Raw genomic sequence first — 25,666 nt, 5'->3', positions numbered from 1 at the left:
TTGTATATACCCACAAAGGGGAGATCTCATCCAGGCATTTGAATGGCATATGACCATCAGTATACTGATGACTCTTACATTCTATCTTACCTTGGACTTCTCCCTAGTCTCTCTGTTTCATATCTCTACTTGGTATCTCAGATTTAACATGGACAAAACTGACCTATTCATATATACTCTCCAACTTGTTCCTCTCATAGGCTTCCCCACCTCACTTAAGGGCAACTCCTTTCTTCCATTTTTGCAGGTCAAAAACCTTGGAATCAAAAACCTTGGAGTCATGCTTGACTCCTTTCTTTCACACCCCACATCAAGTAAGTCAGCAAATGCTGTTAGCTTTACCTTTAAAATACGCCCAGAATTTGACCATTTCTCACATCACCACTAGCACCACTCTGGTCCAAACTACCATTACTTTTCACCTGGATTATCATAATAGCATTCTAAGTGCTTGCCCTACCTCTACCCTCTACCTCTTTACCCAGCTACCAAAAGTGAGAGCAGTCACATTTCTGCTTAAAACTTTCCAATAGCAACTCATCTCTTTTAGAATAAAGGGCCAAGTTCTTACAAGATCTGGCTCTATCTTACTTTTCAGAGCTCGTTGCCTTTTACCTTGTACCTCGTATATCTGCTCCAGCCACACTGGCTTCCTAATGTTCCATAAACAAGACAGACAATTGTCTCAGGGCCTGTGCACTTAGTGTTCTCTCTGCCCACAATGGTCATCCCTTGGATATCATCATGGCTTGCTCCCTCACTTCCTTCAAGTCTTCACTCAAAGTTCCCTTCTAAGTAAGGCCCTTCTCATCCAAATTTCCACCCCTCACACTGCATATTCTCCTTCTCTGCTTGAGTACTTATCACTATCTAATATATTATATATTTTACATTTATTTTGCTTATTATTTGTTGCCCACCCACCACTAGAATATACGTTCCACAAAAGCAGGGATATATGTCCTTCTCTTTTCAATGCCATAATCCTTAGCCTCTAAAACAGAACCTAGCACAGTAATGGCTGCCCAACAAATATTTTTGAATGAGTGAACATATGTTTAAAAAAACCTCCCACAGAGGAAAAAAACAGATTCAGGAATCAGAGTGGCACTGTGCTTCTCAGCAGCAACATTGGAAACTGGAAGACAAGAGACCAATGCCATAAAAAATGTAGAAGAAAATGTTTTCCAGCCTCCCTGGATTTAAAGGCAAACTGTTAAGGAGGGTAAATTAAAGATGCTTTCAGACTTGCAAGATTTCAAAAATATTATTCTCATGAACTCTTTCTTAGGAAGCTATCAGATGACAGACTCCACTAAAATGAGGGGGAAAAAAAACATGAAATAGGAAGATATAGGTTCCAGGAACCAACTGATTCAACACAAGGGGAAAGGCGAAGGGAAAACCTAGGATAATAATTAGTAAAATTCTAGACTGTCATCATGCAGAAGGTCTTGAGAGTGATCGATCCATACAGAAACAGGAGGACCTGGCCTCCAGGAAGCATCCCTCTGAATTAAAAACCAGAACTAATAGCTCATGTGATATATTTACTCATATGGAAAGGACTTCTACAGTCCTGTTAAAGAGTTCATGAAACAATTAGAAACAAGTAAATAGAAAACTAAACAACACTATGTGGCTTAGTTATGAACAATATTTGCATAGAAATAATAAAATAATGGTCAAATAATTTGACTAAAAATTGTAAGGCGGGTAGAAAAGAATGTGGGGACATTAAGTACAGAAGCCCGATCCAAATTTTTCAGAGTAAAAAGTTGATATATAAACACCTAAAATGGAATAAGAAAAACAGCAGTATAAGCATATTATTTAGAATTATGAATATAAGTAGTTAAGAAAGAGAAAAGAGCTGAAAGAAGCCAACTCTGGAGACTGGGCATGAGAGATTGAGAGAGAGAGGACTCTGAGAGTTTCCTATTCTTCACTATAAGGTTTGTAGTACTATTTGACTTTTTAGGCTATGTGAATTCAATTTTGATAAAAGTAAAAATTAAAATTTAATAAGTTCATGTAAAGTGAGGAAATAGTATTGTAGAAATGTCCTTTAGAGTTTACAGAATAAAAGGAACTGAACACAAAAGGTAAAAGACAATGGTTAGTACTGAAAAGTGGGGTTGTGGGCTGACTTTTTTATGACCACAGGCATGATTTTTTTAATTTTAATGATTGCTTTAAAACAAAAATAAATGAATAAGACCAGACCACAATAAAGGTTGGCCAATCAGATCTCTGTGAGAATGGGGTAGTCCTGAAAAATCGTGAATTAGCCAGCTTTCATTAAGGGCATTTTGTCAGAACACGTACACTTACAGAAAGAAACCATTTTTTTGAGGAATTGAACATGTTTGGGCTTCAACGCGATGATGTTACAATGATTTGCCATTTTAAAAATTCAATATCTTAATATCAAGGAAAGGTACCTGCTGATTTAATAGGAATACTGAAATCCAAATTCAAGACTGTCTGCTTGAATCGAAATGACCTTCCAGTAAGAAAATTAATCCTCTTGGGATTTTGTTCTAATCTTATTTTAGGAGTAGATTGTCCCTAATACCCAGTAGAGTCATTTGAGTTCTGACACAGAAATAGCAAAGTAACAGTTACAATAGGTAAATACTCGGTCAGGACTTTTGTGTGTGCCATGGTGGGTTGCATGGAAGCCACTCATTAATTGCAATACATTGAGGTTACCCAGGGGAAAATATCTGATTTTTTTAAAGATATTTCACAACATCTCTCAATAATTAATTTGTTTTAAAATTTATTTTAAAATAGTTTTATTATATAATATTTTAATACATACTGGAAAATGTAACACATGTGTAAGGATAAAGTATGGCAATATAATGAGCACCAGTCAACCCACCACTCAATTTAAGAATTGGAACATTACCAATACCATAGTAGCAAATCCCTGGGTGTTCCTTTCCACATTCCATCCTCACTGAAAAATAACATTCTCTATAGCAAACTTCACTACTTCCTGTTATGATTCAAATTAATCTCATCTGGTTCTATTCTCTGAAGAATAATATCTATGAAACATTTTTGCTTTCATTCATAAATGAGTATATATTTGGAATTGACATCTGGTTGCAAGTCCAGCTCTGCCACAACCTTGCTAACTGTGTAACTGTAGACAAGTTATTGAACTCTTCTGAATTGCAATTTCCTCATCTGTAAAGCAAAGATAATAATTTATCATTTCCAGGGTTATTATAAGACTTAACCAGCTAACACATATAAAGCACTCATTACCTATAGCTATTTTTATAGAAAGCAAATCATTGTGATCTTAGAATCTTTTTGCAAAGTATGAAGGAAAGACAATTAGATATCTGATTAATTCATTTGATAATGCTTGCTTCAAAAATACTTAAACATAATCTAAAAAGAAACATTTCACTTGTCTGTTTCTGGATATTTTAGTAACTGAATCCAATCAACTTCTGTGGGTGATTTTTTGGTTGATTGTACAGATATTAGTTGTCAGGGTGGCTAAATGTCCTTTTATTAATGAATTCATTAATTGAAAAATTAACAAAAGGATGAAGAAAACAATAGAAACTGCACATGAGAAATGTCATTAGGATATTGATCTAGTCTCTGATCTTGTGTTTAGCTGACACAGCATCATACATACATAGAAAGAGGGACAATGACTTCACGAACATTGAATTTTAGTCATTCATTTTTTTAAATCATTTTTCTGCTTTAAGAAATAATGGAACCAGCTGTTACAATATAGCAGCCCGGAATGTTACCAGTTAGTCTGTCACCATGGTAGCAGCATCTGGGGAACACGTTAAGATACAAGATTCTAAAAAGCCAGAGGTTGAATTCTACCTTTGTATAAGGAGAGACTTGTTTATCTGAAGAGGTATCAGATCAATTCTTTTTATACTCCTGAATTATATGAAATGTTACCTTCCTGAGAGAGAAGATACTGCTGTGGAAAATTCCACAATATCTTAAAGATGGTCAACATAAATAATTACAGAAATGAAATGTGTTGAAATGACAGTAGGATGAAAAATTGGCCCTTTAGTTTTAAACCTACTTAATGTATTTGTATCATGTATGATGCTGATGCTAGAAATGGTGATGATGATGATGAACACGCAAATGTGAGTGAATCAGGACAGAAAACTTAACATTAGTGTTAAGCACACTCAATCATTTTTGTACATTTCTTGCCCATTCTTCTTAAAGAGCAGAGCTACTTTATTTTCATGTGATGTGCATCCTATGTTGTAGTCCTGCTTTTTGACTCATGAATTGTGATGAAATATGTGACAGTTACACAATTAGGTTAATTTTAAAGGACTACTGTAAAGCAGTGTTTTGCCACCTTTTCCGCTGTCATCTGAGAACAGATCCAAGATTATAGCATGATAAATATTTGGGAGAAATCCAGTCAAGTGACAGTTTATCCCTTACATGATACTGAAAGACTGGTTTGACTGATTTTATGTTTCACCTATTTGACCAGTAGTTGTTCGATCAAATTGTTTTCTTTTGTATTTTGCAGACACAATTTAAATGTGATAACTAGCTGTGTGGGACTTTGTCTTTAAAACTACTCATTCAGGGACTTCCCTGGTGGCACAGTGGTTGAGAATTTGCCTGCCAATGCAGGGGACACGGGTTCAATCCCTGGTCCAGGAAGATCCCACATACCACGGAGCAACTAAGCCTGTGCACCACAACTACTGAGCCTGCGCTCTAGAGCCCGTGAGCCACAACTACTGAGCCCACATGCCACAAGTACTGAAGGTCGCGTGCCTAGAGCCCATGCTCTGCAACGAGAGAAGCCACCACAATGAGAAGCCCACACACCGCAACGAAGAATAGCCCCCACTTGCCACAACTAGAGAAAGCCTGTGTGCAGCAACGAAGACCCAACACAGCCAAAAATAAATAAATAAATTTATTAAAAAGCAAACAAACAAAAAACTACTTGTTCAGCCACTTCTAATCAGAGTTTCAGTAATAAGGTTTACCACTGAACTATTTAGCCCAATTCCCACAATATGATCAGAAAAATCCATACAGAAAAATCCATACTTGCAGTTGAGCATAAATTTTGAACAACAAAATGAATTTTGGATGACAAAAGGATGGTTGAGAATTCTTGAGAATTTGTTTCCTAATAAAGAGGATTTGATTACTATTTCTAACTTTTAAAATTATAACTCATATCACTGTTATGAAATTTTATAGAACAGATCACTCTGAGCTTAATTCATCAATTCTTCATAAAAATACATTTTTATCTATTTACATCACAAATATCTAGAAGTGACAATCCGAGCTGGTGCCAACGCATACCTTATTCTCCTTTTTATGGAATAGTCACCTGGTAGCCATAGAAACCTTACTGAGGGAAGAATTATTTGGTTTTACATTCATATTCCTTAAGGCTCTTACCTCCAAAATTATGTGCTTAGATTTTTCTGTACCATTTCTATTATTTTTATAAATTTTTAAAGTTTGTTTCATTTTACGAATAACATAGCACCTAGTCTTCCAGTCAAGAATTTTTTTTAGCACTATTAAATATTTCTTCAAGGGCATTTTTCCCTAAAATAATTTTAAGGTATACTTCCAGAATAGTATTCATAAATTTGAGGGCTAATTAGGGTCTTGTAACATTATGATACCCATTATTGTAATAATAAATAATTATATAATAAATATTTTTTAAATGTCACAGTCCAATAATATATTTACTAGTTTTATGTATCATGAAAGTTTTAGAAATCTCATATAATATTTCCTCTATTGTTATTATTAGAAATAACTATTATTTTTAGTAATAGTATTATCAATAGAAAGATTTAACAGTTTTCATGGTTTTGAAAAATAGAATTCAAAATTCTCGTAACATGATGATAGTTTTCTTTCTTGTCAACAAACTATGAAATGGTTACTATATACTGTCAGCTTGCTATTTTACTTTATATTTTCTATCTTTCAAATGTTTGGGTTTCCTAACATTTATAACATGTAAAAAGAATATATTTGTCCTTTTATTTCTTTTGGAGTACAAATATGAAGTGGGTCCTAGTCAAAAACATTGTTTCCTTTTCATACATTACTGTTGGGAGTGAAAATTGGTATAATTTTCATGGAGGGTAATTTGGTTCTATTTGTCAAAGTTAAAAATGCTTATACTCTTTGACCCAATCATTTCAACTCCTAGGTTTTTATTCTATAGATAATCTTTCATACGTGCAACACGAAATATATACAAATGAAAGATTTATTGCAGCCTATTTGTAATAGTGAAATATGGGAAACATTAATAAATGCTCGTTATTAACAGACTGTTTAGATGAATTATGGTATACTTGTACTGTGGAATTCTATGCAGACAGTAGCTGGGATGATGACTTTTATATGACGGATTTGGAAAAATTTTCAAGAGTGAAAACTCAAGGAACAGAGCAGAGTATATGGTATACTACATTTTGTGTGCAAGGAGGGGAAGAGAAAGAGAGAGTGAGAGGGAATTTACACATGTGTGTTGGCAAATGCATGAATTATTGTTGGAAGAATTGCCATGAAACTGGGTTCAGTGTTTGCCTTCAGAGAGGGGAACTGGGTAACTGAATAAAAGGAGATAGACAGGTTTTTATTGTATATGCTTCTGTATCTTTGTATCATGTGTATGTAAAACTTTCTTTATATATACACATACATATATGTACACACATATACACAATTTTAAAAACTAAAAGGAATATAGCCTTATGTCCTAGAAGAAACACACTGCCTGATATTACTTTTATTTCTTCTTTCCTCTTCCAGCACTTGAAGAGGACTTACGTTCTTTTGCTAACAAAGAACAGACATTTCTATCTTTACAACTACCTGCACAATCGTTGCTAAGTAATTAGAGAAGACTTGGACCTCTTAACCTTAACATTTTAAAAGTGTTTGGTTTTGTAAATATACCAATGTAGCTGGGCCTCTGGAATCTAAAGAGAAGTGGAGATTTGATAGTTATAAATGTAGAAAAGAATCCCCTTTGGAGGCTGGAATTGTTTGTGGTCTAAACTGAGTAACTGCCAAGTTGCTTCAATGTACTATGTATACAGTATCAGAATGATATTCTAGCATAAGACTGAAATTAAGGCTCTGAAGATGGTTGAGTTGGTACCATATAAAATCTGTAAAATGTTACTGAGATAAAATGTGCACCATATATGTAAAACATACTTAGAAATTCATGGCAATAGGTTTGAAAACTTATTTCAAGTTTTAAAAGAAGTTTTAAACTTTAAAACAATTAAATAACATCTACCAGAAAAAAATGGTAAAATTTCAATTAGAAAAAGAATTACAAAGATCTTATAAAGTTTTATAAAATGTTATCTTGCTCAGAGATGAAGACGGCCTCATATCCTATATTTTGTGGTTATTTCATTGACTGTCAGTGAGAAACAAGAAAAGTAATTTCCTTAAAAGAAATCTCAGGGACTTCCCTGGTTGCGCAGTGGTTAAGAACCCACCTGCCAATGCAGGGGACACGGGTTTGAGCCCTGGTCTGGGAAGATTCCACATGCCGTGGAGCAACTAAGCCTGTGTGCCACCACTACTGAGCCTGCACTCTAGAGCCCACATGCCACAACTGCTGAAGCCCATGCACCTAGAGCCCGTGCTCTACAACAAGAGAAGCCACCACAATGAGAAGCCTGCACATCACAACAAAGAGTAGCCCCCACTCACTGCAACTAGAGAAAGCCCGCGTGCAGCAATGAAGATCCAACGCAGCCCAAAATAAATAAATAAATAAAATAAATTTTAAAAACTGCTTAAATGACTGTGCAGTCATACAACTGGACTGGCACTCGAGCCTCTAGAATGTAGTAATACATACCCCCTGGAGAAGGATGCCTTTGTTTCCTGGATCTTGGAGTCGTACAGCATATGGTCTGACAGATTCTAAGCTCCAAGTAAGTATTTTTAGACATGATGGTTCTTTACCATTATCTTTTAATAAAAGAGAAAGTATTTGTTGAGCTGAGACTTGCTTTCACAATAGTACTTTAGCTAGAAAGCAAGTGGCTTTGTCAGCTTATAAAGTTTGGTGAGATGAATAATTTAGTTTGTAGGAGTAATATGTCTAGAGAAGAAATTTAAGTAGGGGTTAGATAATGCAGGTAATTAATTAAGTGATCTTAAGATACCTGATTCACAATGACTAATTTGAATACGTACTAAAAATACATACAGATCATAAATCATGATTGTGATATTCCCAAGGGTAATACACAACATATAATTCACTACATAATAGAAAAAATTTAATTGCTTTATGTGCTTTAAAATATTTGAGAATTCTCTCTCTCTTTTTTTTTGTCTTTTGCTAATGTTCAGAGAGAATCACAGTGTCTGATCAAAATAGAGAAGAGATTAAGGCTAAGGTTTATATTTAATGTCAGGAAAAATGAACCTATTTTAGAGAACTTATCTTTAACTAGATAAATATTTGAAGTTTAAAAGTATTTTTTCTGAGAATAGTTCTAGACATCACAATAGCGATTGCTTCTTCAGATTGTCATAGTAATTAACTGGGTATAAGGAGTGCTGTGTTATGATACTCTCCTTGGTACTGGGAAAATGATATATAGTAAATTCTCCTGTGCTGAAGAAGAGACTAACTTCCTCTATGTCACCGATGGCTGGGAAGTCATCAATCTTACCAACAGAAACAGATGTCATTAAAATCTGCCCTCATATTCATTCCTCTCCTTTGTCAAACCTTAAGGACTGTCTCCTGTGACAATGGAAAATCAGACTACTTAGTTAAGGGACTGTCCAGCATGGTGCTAGGTATATTCATGCAGTCCTCAATTTACAGATAGGTTGGGTTCCAAAACTTTGGTACCAGAGTAGAATTTTCAATTAAGACAATGTTACAGATGGTGTTAATGTTCTGAGAAGAATCTATAAAATGAAGTGCTATAAAAATAGTAAAACCCCAAACTGTTGTAAAACAAGTATTAAAGCAGAAAACAACAAACTGATTAAAGATAACTTATGTTGAATGCTGGTTTCTGAAGAAAAGATTTCTTTAGAGGCGAATAAAAAGAATATAGACTCTTGTGAGAACTGTGAAGAGTTTTTATTAGCTCTTTTATGAACTCTAGAGGTTATTCTTCCGTTACACCAAAATTCTACTTTAAATTATGTCGCTTCTCTTTTTTTCTGGTTTACATATACCACTGATACTAGTTTTATGCTTAGGCATGATTACACTCATGGTGGGGGAGGTAAAAATGGATCAAGGGAGAGGAGAAGATTCTAGAAATAACCAATTTCAAGTTAAGGAAGGGGGAGAAGGAAGGAAAGGAGATTAAAGATGAGATGTCTCTGGGGAAGAGATTATTAAAAAGTATCACTAACAGAGGTGTATGTAGTGAAATAAAGAGAAAAATCTGGCAGCTTCACATAGGCATGGCTGAGTGATGTTAGGTCAGACAATTTCCTATCCATGCCTGTCACCAAGACACACTGTCTATTCAGGTCAACTTTGTTACAATGGTTTGAGCAGGGGATGGGGGACAGAATGCAGTGGGAAGGCATTAAACACCTACAGTTTTGCCTGCCCAGCAACTGTTTCCCCTTCTTTTACTCCCCATGTTCCTCTGGGGCACAGGCTTAATCACAAGGAACAAACAACAGCCTGTAATTACTGGAACTGGGAGTCCAGGCCACAGTGGGATTAAGCTCTGAGTTGCTGAGCTGCTAGCCTAAGGCTCTTTGAATTTTCCTTGGCTAGGAACAGAATTGGTCCCAGAATCCAGAGTGGGGCTTTATCAGTAGGTGAAAATTAAGCAACTCCAGTTTCAAAGATACAGCAGTTCTCAATTCTGGCTATACATTAGAATCACTGCTAAGGATTAAAAAAACCAAAACCAAAACTAAACCAAACAAAAAATGAGACCAATGTCTGGATGTCACGTCAAACCAATTAAATCAGAATCCCTGGGGGTGGAGAGCTGGGCTTCAGTATGTTTAAAAAGCTCCCTAAGTGATGCTAATGTGCAGCTAGGATTGAGAACAGCAGATTATTAGGGATACAGAGGTGAAAAAGTCAAGTGTCCAGCTCACGGGTAAGGGTGAAGAGAGAAGTTCAACAGGCAGCTTTGGTGTAGGGGACACTTTATGCACAGCTGGCTTGCCTAGTGTCAAAGTGAAATTTGAGGGACTCAGAGGGAAGCATGAGGGTGCTAACTATTTAGCAGATACAGGAATTAGGAATGCAGTGAGAAGGCTGGATGGCAGAAAGGTAAGGCTTCCCATTCTTTGTTATTTCGCTTAGAGGCAGCCCTAAATTATCTCCTCAGTGATTATTTGACAAGCAGCACCCATTTCCCCTTCCCAATGTCTAGCCAAGGTTAGCAGTCATTTAAAATTATCAGAATCTATTCTTTTTGCACTGATTTGAGTGCTTAAGATAGGAGGAAGAATGAGGCATCTTTGTGTGATCATAAATCTACCACCTCAGTACACGGAGTGCAAACCTCCCACTCAATAGAATCACAGAAGTTTAGGGGAGGAAGGGATCTTTAATATCATCTGGTTCAACATTTTTCTTTTGGACTGTGCATATCTCCATTAGACTTGTTAAAGGCAGGGAGTGCTTCTTAAGTTTCATTGTTTCTCTGGTGCCCACCGGGTGATGCATAAATATTAAATGACCAACTGAAAGAAATAAGGTTCAGATGAGGAAGCTGAGTTGCACAGTCAGTAAATTAGTTCAATCATTTATTCATTGATTTATTCACTTAATACCAGGCAGAAAGCTTTAGATATCTATGAGAATGAATGTACAGTGCAGAGACTATAGTTAATAATACTGTATTGTATATTTGAAATTTGCTAAGAAAGTAGAACTTGGGAGATGATTAGATTATAACGGTAAAGCCCTCACAAATGGGATTAGTGCCCTTATAAAAGAGACCCCAGAGAGCTCTCTTGTTCCTTTCCACCATGTAAAGACATAGGAAAAGACAGCCGTCTACCAGGAAGGGTCCTCACCAGATACTGAATCTGCTGGCACCTTGATCTTGGACCCCCAGCCTCCAGGACTGTGAGAAATGTTTGTTGTTTTAAACCACCCAGTCTATGGTATTTGCTATAGCAGCCTTACTGGACTAAAACAGTGACAAACAAGTGGAGATAGAGAGCAGAGGAGCAAGCAAAGGATCAGAGGCAAGGACGTGAAATGTCATGTTTGGGAAACTGAGACGAGGTGGTATTAGAAAACAATGCCAACAACAAGGTCCTATTATATAGCACAGGGAACTATATTCAATATCCTATAAGAAACTGTATGGAAAAGAAAAAAAAAGAAAACAGTGCCAACAACTAACTCCTGTCTCTGGACTTTTTGCTATGTAAGACACCATTGACTAGTGATTCTTTACTTGCAGCTAAATACAATCCTGATAGAGTACTCTACATATCTGTGTTAAATGAATGAATAGATGAATGAGAAGAGGATTGGAATGGAGGATCAAAGATCTCAATTCCAGTTCTGGCTTTACAACTATAGTAGTGGGCAGAGATGTTTTGTTTTGTTTACTTAAAAAGAGGTTATTATAGTAATAATAAGGGGAACAAGGGTTAGCAAGATGAACAAAAACAATAACAAAAAATCATCTAAAAATAACTCTGGTAGGCTGCTACTTGATATGGATGTCCTCATGGCCTCTCTTCCAGATACCATTGTGGGAGTCTCTTCTAGTTCTTGACTTCTGTCTCTGTTTCTCCAAACCCTTTTACCCAGCACACCAAAACACTTGACTTTAGCATGAAGTTACCTGACTGAGCATCACTTCCAGGTGTGGTGTGATTCTCAGTTGGACAGAGATGTTTTTGTCTGTCCAATTTCCCTTTCTTAATTCTAGCAATAGTAACCCTTCTTTTCCTTTGAGAAATTGCATCTCCCCTACTCCAAATGGTTCTGTTGGGACTGCCAATCACATTACATCCTGCCATGCTTACTCTTGCCCTGAAATGATTGGGTGGTCAAATGACTCAAAGAAAGCCAGTCAGAGTCCTTATTTTGGATTTTATGTTCAAGACTAAGAGGATTTCTCTCTTTTCCCTTGAGTTACCAGTTAAAAGGATGTAACCTCGGAGATACTTGCAGCCATGTATCTTGCCCCATAGAAGAGACTGAGAGAACCATACCTACATACAGAGAGAAGATAAGATAAGATGCAGAGAGAGAGCTGTGGACCTAATTTAATTTCTGGATATAGTGATGCCTGAGGAAATCTCTGCCCCTCTTATTCCCATGTTATAAGAGAATCCCCTCTTTTTTTGCTTGAATTAGTTTGAGTTGTATTTCTGTCACTTACAAGTGAAAGAATTCTGTGTAATACAGTCACTAACTAGCAACATTACTTGTTAGATAAGTCATTTTTACCATTTTAGGCCTCAGTTTCCTTATCTATAAGTAAGGGGGTTGGACAAGATAATCACTGATATTCCTTCAAGCTCAGCTTCCATTTTTCACACTTCTATAAAAACTGAAGAGTTTGAGCTAAAACATGCTCACCTGAATCCTTGGCCTTTATTTTTCAAGGGAAAAAAATCATCCATAAAGGAAAATTCCCATACCAGGCTGAAACCTACTTTCCTTTCTTCATATCAACCCTTAAGCTAGATCACAACAGAACCTTAAGAAATGTCTTCCCAAAATGGAATGCAGTCATTCAAAAATGGTAAGATTACTCTGTTGTTTAGTATATGATAATGGTGGCATTTCAAAGCAGTAGGCAAAGAAAGTATTATTCATTAAATGATGTTGGAATAATTGGCTAGCAATTTGAAAAAGAAACAACTGAATCTCTACCATGTTTTCTATTCCCAAATAAGATCCAGATAATTCAAGGATTTAAAGGAAAAACAAGAAAAACAGTAACTTTCTGAAAGAAAACATGGGTGGCTGTTCTTTATAAAAAAGAGATGGAAAAGGACATTTTAAGTGTGACAAGTTAAGTATAAACTTGAATATAGTAGGCCTGGAGTTAGGAGGACAGGTTCTGGACGCTACCACCCGGGTTGAAATCCTGGTTCCATACACATATTAGCTTTATGATCTTGAAAAAGTCACTTAATCTATCTAAGCCTCAACTTCCTCATCTGCAAAACTATAATACCTACCTCATAGAACTGAATAAGAAAAATAATTTTATCTATAAGAATATTCTGGAAGAATATAAACCAAAAGGACATAAATAAAATGTGAATAGTGATTATTTCTAGGTGATGGAATTATGGGTGAATTTTTGCCCCCCCTTTTAAATTTCTATAGAAAAATATTTCTATTTTTGTATTTTCTATGGTGAATTAAAATATTTCTCTCTGAGTGTCAGCATAGCAATTATGATCATAGACTCTGGTGCTGGACTACTTAGTTTCCAATCACTTACTAGCTGTGTGAGCTTGGGCAAGTTACTTAGCCTCTACCTCAGTTTCCTCTTCTGTAAAATGGAGATAATATTATTTCTACCATAGAATTAAATCAATTAATATAGGTGAAGTGATTAGACTAGTACCTAGTAGATACTGTTATATGAATGTTTTCAAATATTATTAATATTTTTCTCTTTTGAGTCCTTTCTCTCAAAATTCCTATTCTTTGGATGTCTTTAAGTCAACAAACTAGTTACAGATATATGTGAGTAGCTCTTTATAGTTTAATGCAGGTGTGGGCAGACTATGGCCAGTGGCCAGGCTGCCCTTGAGCTAAGAACAGTTTTTACATTTTTAAAGAGTTGTAAAAAAAGAAAGAGAAAAAAAAGACTGTGTAACGGAGATAGTATGTGGCCCACAAAGCCTAAAATATTTACCATCTGGCCCTTTATAGAAAAAGTTTGCTGACTGTTGGCTTAATTTGTTTTCCCTTTCAAATATGTTTCTGATTTAAAATCACCATGCTATAAATACCAAGGAATAAATCTCTAAAGGTGGAATTTCAAGATATACTGTAAACAGGAAGGGAGATAATTTTGGAAAAGGCAGATTGTATTCCATCTTGTAAATATTTGCTCCCCTGCTCTGCGGTAAGATAACATTTTCTACCAGTAATTAAGAACTGCTTCATAGTAACAGAAGGCAGGGTAACATAGGATCAAACAACCCAAAAGGTACTTAAACTCACCAGACTGAATGGAGTCTCAAGTACAATGGCGTTTCCCTTAGCCAACTCTATCCTGCTGATGGTGGCAGTCTAACTACCATGAGAATCCAGGATCATATCAGGTCTGGAATCAGCAAATTTGCCAGGCTAAGTATCCAGTTCCTTGCCACAGACCCTTGTGGTAATGAGCCTGGAAGTAGGAAAGCTGACTCAGGAAGTCTTTCTAGACCCTGGCTAGGCACATTTCAGAGAAAGAAAGTTGCCAGCAGGAAACTCTTCATAAATCTAAGGTTATTAAAAACAATTGTTCTCAAAAGGGGGGAAATTAAGCTAGCTCTTTTATTTGTTTGCAAACAGAAAGAATATTAACCACTTGTGACTATCTGAGTAACTTTACTGCTTTACTCAGCCTTAACCAATTCGTAGCTTTTCCATTTGTTTTCATGCAAACCAAACGGCCAGGCAAGAGAATGGAGGAAGAGAGTTCTGGGTAGAGACCTGATGCTCCTCTGAAGGCCCTAAAGTGAGACTTGTAGGAAGCTGGCACTCTGTCTAGGAAGTTGACGGGGTGTGGGTGATCCATTTGTCCACTGAGTCCAGGACTCTGTGGGTGTTGTTTTATTGAATAGGGGGTGGGGGAATGGAGGACCACTTCCTTTCTGACCTTAATTGGGTCTTCTGAGATTCAAACATGAGTGGTCAACCAAAGGCTTGTGGTTTGCTGGAAGTCTATTTACATGAAAAACTAAGGACATTTCCTGGGCAGAGCTGGTCAGGCAAGTACCTTTGGCACAGTAAAAAAACAAAAACAAGAACAAAGAAACAACCTTAGTTATAAAAAGGCAGAGGTGAATATAGCACAGATACTATATTTGTACTTGACTTTCAGCCCATCCCCTGAGTGTCTAAGTCCAATTTGAGGAAGGAGGGCTCCAGAGTCTATCCAGAGTCTATCCTTTCCCTGCAATAGACTTTCAAATAAAAAGGGGGTTGGGGAAGGAGAGATCCAATTCAATTTAGCAACTTTGTCTTTCCCCAAGTAAGGTCATTTAAAAATACATATACCATCCAATATCACCATGGTTTCAGAAAAGAAAGAGAATTGTAAAAGAGATATATGACAATATAAATTCGACTTAAAAACTGAGTTACTTTAGCCTTTATTAAAAATCCAGAAAGATGAAAACTTTAGAACAGCTTCTAGGAAAAATTCTCTACCATGTTGCTACTACTTCATCTCATTCCTTTTCCTTTTTGTTCCTTCATCATCGTTTACTCCCTGCCACTGATCTTCTCCCACGCACAGCCCCCCAGTGTTTCTAACCACACTTTCTTTTTCTTAATTACATCATTTTAGTAGGGCCTTGGGTCAGCTATGGTCTTGGGAAAGCATGTAGATGAGCAGATACTCAGGCTGAGTGAGACCTATCCTGGAAAGAATATCCCAGGAGGCCAGGGCTTTGTCTTGTTTTCCACTATATCCCCCCCATCCTGAAAATAGTGGTGGCAGGCAGGATATAGCGAATAATGAATAAAATACAGGCAAGGTATATACACGTTCCAATCTAACACACCACCAACGACAACCAAGTAATAGTCCTTGGTCTTATTTAAGGTAATGACATTTCACAGATCATTAATGATTAAACCTCTTTGCAGATATATAAGATGGAAAAATGAATCAATAATACACCATTCTAGGGCTTCCCTGGTGGCGCAGTGGTTGAGAGTCCGCCTGCCGATGCAGGGGACACGGGTTCGTGCCCTGGTCCGGGAAGATCCCACATGCCGCGGAGCGGCTGGGCCTGTAAGCCATGGCCGCTGAGCCTGCGCATCCGGAGCCTGTGCTACGCAATGCGAGAGGCCACAGCAGTGAGAGGCCCGCATACCGCAAAAAAAAAAAAAAAAAAAATACACCGTTCTAATCCAACCATTATTATAGTTTTCTTATTCACTGTTTTATAATATGTATTTAAAATATATTTGTAATCAGAAAATTTGGGATAGGAAATATGGAACTTATTTTCAAAAGAACCAATCTCCTTTGCCTACATGACATCACAGATAACAAACAGTGAGGTTGCTTAAGTAAGTCTGAAAGAACCTTTGATAATCTATGTCAGTACAACAAAGCATGTGGTATAAATCACAGAAAACTTACTGGTCAAGGAGTCATAAGACGTGCATTCTCTTGCTGGCTTCTACTCTAAGGATTTCAATGTCTCATCTGTAAAAGGAGGACTGAGGCTCCATAATCCCAAACATATTCTTAAAGTCTGAAGTTTAATGATTCCTAAAAAAGATTTTATTGTTTTACATTCTGATTGTAAGGCAGTTTGTAGATATAATATTTATATGCTTATATACATAAATTTATATATTTATATATAATAGTAAATATTAACTGGGATATATGAGTTCCTTCCACGCAGAAATAGATTTTAGAAACTCACATAAAGAGACCATTTCTAATTTTTCCAGAGAATTTTTTTTAACCTGGAGGAACTGGAGTAAATCGTTTCACTTAACAGATAGATTATTAGTAAAGTCTCAAAGGTAAATCTTTATCCTTATAAACCAACAAAATAGAACGTTAATTCAAAACAAAGTGACGACAACAAACCAGCTAGGAGTCATCTAAGGGACAGAGTGAGGATAAAACACTAATTGGTTCATTGGTGCAGAAATGGGATGAAGAAAATTCTACCACTATGCTCCTACATAGACGAGGGTAATGCAAGAAATTCTTCCTTGTACTAGAATTCAGGATCAACCCTCTCCCCATCTCTCTGTTTTTCCAAGGACTAAACTACCACTTCCTCCAGAAGATAAGTGGCAACCTGATGATTATTTCATTAATCTCTGTATAAGCCTTCTTTTGGGGACTGAGGGGACCACGAAGGTTTAAGGCGACACCCCCAGAGGTGACAAAAACGCACTGGCTGAGGAGATTGTTTGTACTGAAGCTTTTATTTACTTATTATTATTTTTTAATTTTTTGGCCGCGCCCTGGGGCACGCCGGATCCTAGTTCCCCCACCAGGGATGGAAGCCATGTACCCTGCATTGGGAGCACAGAGTCTTAACCACAGGACTGCCAGGGAAGTCCCAAAACTTTGATTTAAATAGCACAAATTCGTCACAATTTCAAAAGAACCAGAAGTAATTTGTATTGTAAGCACTTAAATCGAAGAACACTAGAATTGCTTCCCGTCCTGAAGGCTGACTGAATTCGGACTAGCAGCCACACTTCAGGATTTACCAGGTAGTTCAATAACGAAAACCTGGAGCTGTTCACACGCGTTTTCCTGCACCAAACGCGGAGGTGTTCATCCACGCCATTTTAATCACATTAATAAGCGTAATCATCCTAGCAGGCTGCAAACTTCACGTATATAACAGAGACTTCTTGGGAAATATATATTTCTTGGGAAATCTCCAAGTCCCGCCCCGCCCTCCAAAATCAGACCTGAAGACCGGTTCCCCGCGCTCATCGCGGTCTCCTGCTGCCCTCTGCCGGGGCCCTAGCGTCAGGCTATGGAAGGCGGCCGCGTGGCCGCCGGGGGTGGGGGGCGCCAGGAGGGTGACGTCACCTCTGTGCGCGGCCCCTCGCCGGAAGTTATTCCTGTCCACTTCCGTTCCTCTGTTTTTCTCCAGACCCCAGAAGGGAAAGTAAAGGTATCTGTAGCGCCCAGTTATAGTCCAAGTTGAGGTCGGTGACTCGCTGCCGGCGTGCGCTTTCTTTTTAGAAGCGGGTCTGGGTGACTGTGATGTGTAACGGAGTCCCGTTCCCGTGCAGCCCCTTGTAGAGTTTCTTTGTGGGAGGAAGAGGGATGGAAGAACCCGTGGAAATACCCGTGGAATTTTTGAGTTAAAGACTCAACTGGGTTCGAACCTTGCTTCAACGAGCTAAGTCAAGCTAGTAAGGGAGCTCGGCGCTTTTTCTGATTTTGTAATTTTAGGAATGATGCCGACCTTTTAAGTTGTGGATGTTAAGTAAGATATTGTGTGTGAAGCACTTAGTTCTGGTTTTACAAATTATACTCTGATTCTGCCGCCTTTACCTCTTATACTCGGGCTTGTACTTGCCATTTTCTTCTCAGTATCTCTGAGAGATGCCTAGTATATAAGAGGTTATGCATCTCACGAGAACATTATGCAGCGTTAGCTGAGATTGAGCTCCTTATTCTGTATTACAAGTCCTGACGTTATTTTATCCCCGCCCCTTTTATTTTTCCATTTCTAGGAAACAGCTATTTTTCAGCTTTTCTGGAGGAATGCAAAGTTCTCTTTCCTTAAGACAAATGAGGTGAGAAGTTCATTGCTGTAAATATCTCCAAACTTAGCTCGTTTTGTCAAAAGAAGACTAACTGGAATGTAGAAGCCTGGAACCAGTGATTACCCATTTCCATTAAAAGCCCCTTTGTCCGGGGAATTGTGGAGCATAGGGGCTCATAAATCTTCCTTTATTCCTTAGACCTCACAAGTTACAGGTACAGAGATTTTCAGTGTATTTGTTAATTTTGGCCTTTAGCTCTTGGAATAGTTGCTTTGGTAATTAAAAACGGCAATTTGAGAGACAGATGGAAATAAGTTATGGAATATTAATTAGTTCTGAAATTCGTAGATTGAGGCAGTTGGTACTTCTTGCATTAGGCTGCTTAAATATTTATTCACCACGCTAGATGTAATAGTATTTTGAATGGAGATTGGATGCTAAAGGAGTAAAATAAATTGATATTCATCAGGCTTAACTTTATTGTGTTGAAAACTGAAAAATAACTTATTCTATTTTTTCCTCTCTGTATATATTAATGTCCCCTCCCCCCTTTTTATTTAAGTGGTATTATCCTAGCCACTGTACTGTTAAGCAGGTTGCCACTTAGAATGTCTTGGACATCTTTCTATTGTGTTAGATCTGCCTCATTTAAAAAAAATGTTTTTTTAATTTATTTATTTTTGGCTGTGTTGGGTCTTCGTTTCTGTGCGAGGGCTTTCTCTAGTTGCGGCGAGCGGGGGCCACTCTTCATCGCGGTGTGCCGGCCTCTCACTGTCGCGGCCTCTCGTTGCGGAGCACAGGCTCCAGACGCGCAGGCTCAGTAGTTGTGGCTCACGGACCTAGTTGCTCCGCGGCATGTGGGATCTTCCCAGACCAGGGCTCGAACCCTTGTCCCCTGCATTGGCAGGCAGATTCTCAACCACTGTGCCATCAGGGAAGCCTCTGCCTCATTTTTAAAAGGAGGCTGTGTAGTATTATATTGTATACATGTACCACTATTTATTAATCATTCTACTATTGGTGGCCATTTGGGTTCCTTTTTTGCTGTAGCAAGTAATATTATAATGGTCATCTTTTTTTTTTTTTTTTTAAATAACAAATGTGTATTCTTGTCCTGTATTTCCTTTGGATAATCTCCAAGAAGTAGAAATGCTGGGTTGAAAGATATGATGGATGGTACCAAATTCCTTAACAACAGTAATATTTGAGAATTCCCCCCATTTCTTCATATGTTTACCAGCTGTTGATACTAGTTACCATTGTTTTTAGGCTTAGCTAAGACTGTTCATACCATTTTGGGGGGGTCAATTTATTGCATTTATAGTATTGTAATCAAAACCAAATTTTTGTTGCTAGTTCTAAGTCCAGTTCAGCTCTTTTTTTCCCCTATGTAAATAGAGCACTTAGTTTTAGACTCTTAGTAACAAATTACTATAAAACAAATGATTCACTTCAACTTCAAGTATTTCTTAAGTTAAAGATTTGTGGGAAGATACTGTTTGAATGGGATCTTGTACTGTGGATAGACATTAGGAGGATAGGCCTTTCTGAAAGACAGAACAGCTTAAAAAAAGGCTGGGAGACAAGAATGGTCAAGGATGTTTAGGACCTGAGATTTGAGAGCAATGGTGCTTTGTTGTGAGGTTGTAGAATAGAAGAGATAGCTAGAAAGGTCAATCTGAAGATTTTACCTCCTAGGGGACAGCTACAGAGGTCAGGGAATCAGGGAATGAGGGACATGATCACATCTTTGTTTTACAGGTGTACTGTGGGGGCAGTTTTGAGTGACTGATGTTGGAGAAGCAAGTTAAGTGGCTGTTATAGTCTGAGAGAATAGCAAAGAGTAGAGAGATTGGATTTCAGAGGTACTGAAGAAGCTGAATCTACATGATTTAATAACGGGTTGAGGAAGAGAAAAAAAACCAAAGCTTACTTTCAGATTTTTTTTATCATGAGTGATTACTGAGTAATAGTGATTTCATTCATTAGAGGAGGGCTGGTTTTGGGGCTGGGAAGGATGCTCAGTTTGGTTTTGGACATTAAATTGTGTGAAAGATATTTCCATGGAGAATAAACTATACACAAAGACAAAATCCCCCTATGACAGATTCAGGAGAAACCTTAATTTATTCCTCTTTTGTTAAGATATTTGGCATCTATTTTTACTTTCAGTTTTTCATCAGTAGAATTTCTTTTGAATTTTCTGTGACTCGTTCAGCCCTGTTTCTCAAGAGTAGAGTGTAGTCTAGGGTAGTAGTCATAGACATTTTTGAACATGTACAATCTTAATAAAAAGGTTTATAAATGTACCTCCAATATAGGTATATTTATTTACTAATTAGTTATATACATGTTTTATAGTACTATTATATTGTATACATTTTTACATTATGAAACATGTAAAAAGTAGAAATTTTAAAAGGGCAAGACAAATATAAATTGGAGTTTTACTGTTTTCTACCTGCGTCCCATTGGATAATCTCTCACCCCTCTTTGGAAAGCACTGGTTTTATCTACAGCTGTCAGTGTTCTGTCCCATTATCCAGTAGAGGTCACCCTGAGCATCTGGAAGAGAGAGCAGGTTGTTGAGCAGGGCAAGGTAAAGCCTTCATTCTTTAGTTAGGAGGATCTTATTTTTAAGTTCCTATCTTCATGCATTTTTGGAAGAGTATGTAGTTATAGAGTAGTATGTGGTATTATGGAGACATGAAGAAATAATGAACTCAAAGTATAGGGCAATCTAAAATGTGCTTTTGCTGTTTGATGTTTACTTTGTGAGTGTTTTGCGTTTTGTTTGAATGTTATTTGAATCTATAGTTTTGGAATCTTTTGTTAATTCTTTGATGATTGGTGGATTATCTGAGTTACAGGAATGTTCCCAGCCTGTAGGCATAATCCAATTTCTTGTTAGATTGTAGTAATTAAAAGGACAGACACAGAGGAGCTTTTCTTATATGGATCTTGAAAGCAGTATCTCAAGCCCAGAGATATTAGTGGTGAGTTGGAACCATTTATCTCTATTTTCTATTTTATGCTTAATTAGCAGAGAGGAGAAAGGAAATGCCTCTTTTAAGTGATAAGAGCCTGTTGTAAGTAATTAGGAATCAAGAACTAAGTTTGTCACAGCTGTATAGTCTGAAAAGGAGAAAGTACAGTTAAAAAAGTATTACGTGTTGTTGTATGACTGAGACCACAAACAACTTAGGAACATAAACCATCTGACAAGCTGGATAACAGAAGAAAACTTTTCTGTTAATTTTCTCATAAAATATTTCCTATAAATAGAGGTGCTTGTTTTAGTAGGGACCTATGATTATTATCATGTATAAGTTCATCCAATTTATGCTCTATTTCTAAATGATCAGGAAAATGAGTTATCAAGGTTTTAGTCACTTGATCAAAGTTACATGTGCTGTGACACAGATGCAGAGAGCCCTGAGTTAGTCTTTTATAAAATGGTGGTGAGGAGAATGGCAAAAGTAACTTTTAAAATGTTTACATCCCATCTCTATAGTTCCACATGCGGTGGACTGTGTGTATGAAATATCCCAGCTAGATCATTATGAAGATGAAAATTGGTTTGGAGTTGTTGGGTTAACCCAAGAACCAAGGGGACGTTAGGGTAAATTGAGTGACATGGAGATTGGGATCAGGAGCTATGTAAGATAAGAATTAAGGTTCTAATGTTAGCATGGGTTTAAAGAGTACCATGAATCTAGAAAAAGTTGTTTAAGGTGGAAATTAGGTAGTATGAAGTGTTGGTTTTCAGGGCTAGATTTAGAGGTTTTTAAAAAAATTTTTTTTTTTTGGCTGTGTTGGGTCTTCCTTGTTGTGCGCGGGCTTTCTATAGTTGTGGCGAGTGGGGGCTACTCTTCGTTTCGTTGCGCAGGCTTCTCATTGTGGTGGCTTCTCTTGTTGCGGAGCACGGGCTGTAGAGCGCAGGCTCAGTAGTTGTGGTGCATGGGCTTAGTTGCTCCGCGGCATGTGGGATCTTCCCGGACCAGGGGTAGAACCCGTGTTCCCTGCATTGGCAGGCGGATTCTTAAACACTGTGCCACCAGGGAAGACCCCTAGATTTAGAGTTTGATAACCAGGAAGTGAGAACAGAGGCAAAGAAGTCTGGTATCTATGGGCAGAGGCAAGGCCAAAGATCTAGTAAGTTAGAAGACAAGGCAGAATTGAAAGCATCAATTAGTAGGAATAAACCAAAGGTTTGGAAACCAGGAAGATAAAGCAGAGATGGAGAGGGGCAACTGGTTTTGGGTAGCCAAGGCAGGCAAGGCCAAACAAAAAGAGGAAGGTAAAGGCAGGAATAATTCTGGAGCAGTGATGATGCTGTACTGCTTTTCTTTATGTTAAGAATAGAAGTGGCCCCTGACCCACAGATAATCAGAAGCAGTGAGCTAGGGAGTGGGAGTGTGGTGGTGGGATTGTTACCACAGCACCAGGAGAGCTGGATCCCTAGGTGTTTTCTTACAGAAATGACCATGATACTTACAGGGTCATAATATGGTCTTTTATCTCTTTAACATGTGTGTTTGTATAATATTATATATGTTGTTTTATACAGCATTCCAAAAGGTTTGGGCTACCTGACCATTATGGCACCAAGAAACCTCTTGTATATGAGAAGTAACTTTCTTTTTGGTTCAAGATGTTGGATGATCCGATTTTCAGCAGAAATCCTCTTTAAATCAGTTTCATTTAGGCTTTTCAGTATGAAATGTGATAATGCAGACAGTGAACCTTTGGAAAATGAAGAACTGCTGAATAACTTACTTACTATGGGAGTAGATGTTGACATGGCAAAGAAACGACAGCCTGGAGTTTTTAATAGGAGAGGTACTAATGAGCAGAACCTGAAGACATTCCTTCTGTCTAAAGGAGCTAGCAAAGAAGTGATTGCTAGCATCATATCAAGATATCCACGAGCCATGACACGCACACCTGAAAGTCTTTCATATCGGTGGGATCTGTGGAGAAGAATTGTGACATCAGACCTTGAAATTGTAGCTATTTTGGAACGTTCTCCTGAATCCTTTTTTCGGTCCAGTAACAACCTAAACTTAGAGAAAAATATAGAGTTCCTCTACTCAGTTGGATTGACCCATAAATGCCTTTGTCGATTGTTGACCAGTGCCCCACGTACCTTCTCCAATAGTCTCGAGCTGAATAAACAGATGGTTGAATTTTTGCGAGAAGTCTGTTTGTCTTTGGGTCACAATGATCCCACAGGTTTTGTCAGGAAGATAATTTTTAAAAACCCTTTCATCTTAATTCAGAGCACCAAACGGGTAAAAACTAATATTGAATTTTTACAGTCAGCTTTCAACTTGAACAATGAACAGCTGCTTGCTTTGATACATGGTCCAGGAGCTAAAATCCTAGACCTTTCCAATGATTGTATGAGAAGAAACTACACAAATATCAAAGAAAGACTGCTTTCTCTTGGGTGTACTACAGAAGAGATACGGAAGTTTGTTTTAAGCTGTCCAGATGTGATCTTCTTGGGAGAGAAAAAGTTTAGTGATAAAATAGACTGCCTCATAGAAGAAAAAATTAGCATTTCACAAATAATTGAAAATCCTCGGATTTTGGACTCAAGCATAAGCACTTTAAAAAGTCGAATCAAAGAATTGGTAAATGCTGGCTATAACTTGAGTACGTCAAACATCAGTCTTCTGTCTTGGAGTCAAAATAGATATAACGCTAAATTGAAAAAGTTAAACACTAGACAGAATGTTGTTCTGGGGAATTAAGCAGAAGTCAGTCTTATAATGTAGTGACATAATTTCATTTTGAATTTGGACCTTTCAAAAAGGAGGTTTGTTTTCTTAACCACATATACATATATAATGTTTCTTTGGATATTTTAGTTTAAAGCTTCATAAAAACTAATGGTCATTATGCCCTGGTATAGTCTTCCCAGCTACCTTTTCTGTAGTTTGAATTAGTACAACACCCAATTTTATGATATAGGCTGTGGCTTTTGTATGAATGGTAGTTGCTGAGTGCTATGGCAGAACAATGTGTAAAAAGAAAGTACAAAATAAACTTTTTTGGTTTCTGTTCAGATTTGAAAATCGACAGATTCATTTAGATAGTTCTATTTCCTATCATGGTTTTGAATGGCAACCTATTTCTCCTATTATTCCACGTATCTAATTATGGTTCATCTTCAAAATAGAATGTCAGTAAGAATATGACAACAAAAAGGAGGAATTTTTCATCCCAAATTCTACGTACTCTATTTAAACCATTAGTATGCCCCACCACTCCTCCAGTTTAGGCTCAATTTACTATGGGTATATCCTGATTTCTTTGAAGATAAGGGCAACTGTGATAGGCAGAATAATGGTTACCCAAAGATAACAATGTCTTAATTCCCAGAACCTGTGGATATGTTTCGTTACATTATAAAAGGACTTTGCAGATGTGATTAAGTTAAGGACCTTAATTTGAGGTCCTGAGTTGGGGAGGTTATCCCGGATTATCTGGGTGGGCCCAGTATAATCATAAGGGTCCTTAAAAGTGGAAGAGGGAGGTAAAAGAAGAGGTCAGAGTGATGCAATGTAAGAAGGACTTGACCCACTTTTACTGGCTTTGAAGGAGGAAGGGGACATGAACCAAGGAATGCAGGTAGCCTCTAGAAAATGGAAAAGGCAAGGAAGCATTCCTCACTAGCACCTCAGAAAGGAACGCAGCCGTGCTGAGACCTTGAATTTAGCCCAGTGAGACCCATGTCAGACTTCAGACCTACAGAACCAAAAGATAATAAACTGGTGTTGTTCTAAGCCACTGAGTTTGTGATAATTTGTTACAGCAGCAAACAGACTAATATAACAACTAAATGGATGATTAGTTGCATTTTAGGTGAAGAAGTGTACCTTTAGTATAGTATCTGTATTTCTTCCTCTTATACTTTTTTTATCCACCTATCTTTCTGGAATGGCTAATAAGTTAGTGTTTGTAGTTTCCTCTAAATGTATGTATAAAAAACTAAATGTAAGTAATAAAATCTAAATAAAGGAATACTTTTGCCTAATGAGTGTAGTTTAAAGAAATAATGATGGTTTCTGTATATTTATATTTTGTTGGTGTTTCTGTTAATACAAAGAACCAAGAATTTTTAGAGGCGCTGACTTAAAGAATGACAAACAGATGACATCTGTATCTTGAAGACATTCACAGTCTAGC

General features: G+C 37.4%; 1 protein-coding gene across 4 annotated transcripts; it reads left to right on the top strand.

Annotated features, from left to right (window-relative positions):
* Nucleotides 1-17,823: 17,823 nt before the first annotated feature.
* MTERF1 (mitochondrial transcription termination factor 1) lies at nucleotides 17,824-25,448 on the top strand. 4 transcript variants are annotated; one of them, XM_060157008.1, is made up of 3 exons: nucleotides 17,824-17,868; nucleotides 18,437-18,499; nucleotides 23,040-25,448. In XM_060157008.1, the coding sequence occupies exons 2-3, from the start codon at nucleotides 18,468-18,470 to the stop codon at nucleotides 24,226-24,228; spliced, it is 1,221 nt and encodes a 406-aa protein (XP_060012991.1). In that variant the 5' UTR covers nucleotides 17,824-17,868; nucleotides 18,437-18,467; the 3' UTR covers nucleotides 24,229-25,448. The 4 variants fall into 4 exon arrangements, 3 of the variants coding, with proteins under 3 accessions (XP_060012991.1, XP_060012993.1, XP_060012992.1); XR_009541986.1 differs by lacking the exon at nucleotides 23,040-25,448 and adding an exon at nucleotides 21,381-21,440 and having other exon boundaries at nucleotides 17,832-17,868; nucleotides 18,437-18,683; XM_060157010.1 differs by having other exon boundaries at nucleotides 17,832-17,868; nucleotides 18,437-18,683.
* The last annotated feature ends 218 nt before the right edge of the window (nucleotides 25,449-25,666 follow it).

Source organism: Lagenorhynchus albirostris, chromosome 8 (assembly GCF_949774975.1).
Source record: "Lagenorhynchus albirostris chromosome 8, mLagAlb1.1, whole genome shotgun sequence".
Lineage (NCBI taxonomy): Eukaryota > Metazoa > Chordata > Mammalia > Artiodactyla > Delphinidae > Lagenorhynchus > Lagenorhynchus albirostris.
This window is presented reverse-complemented; position numbering and strand designations above follow the sequence as displayed.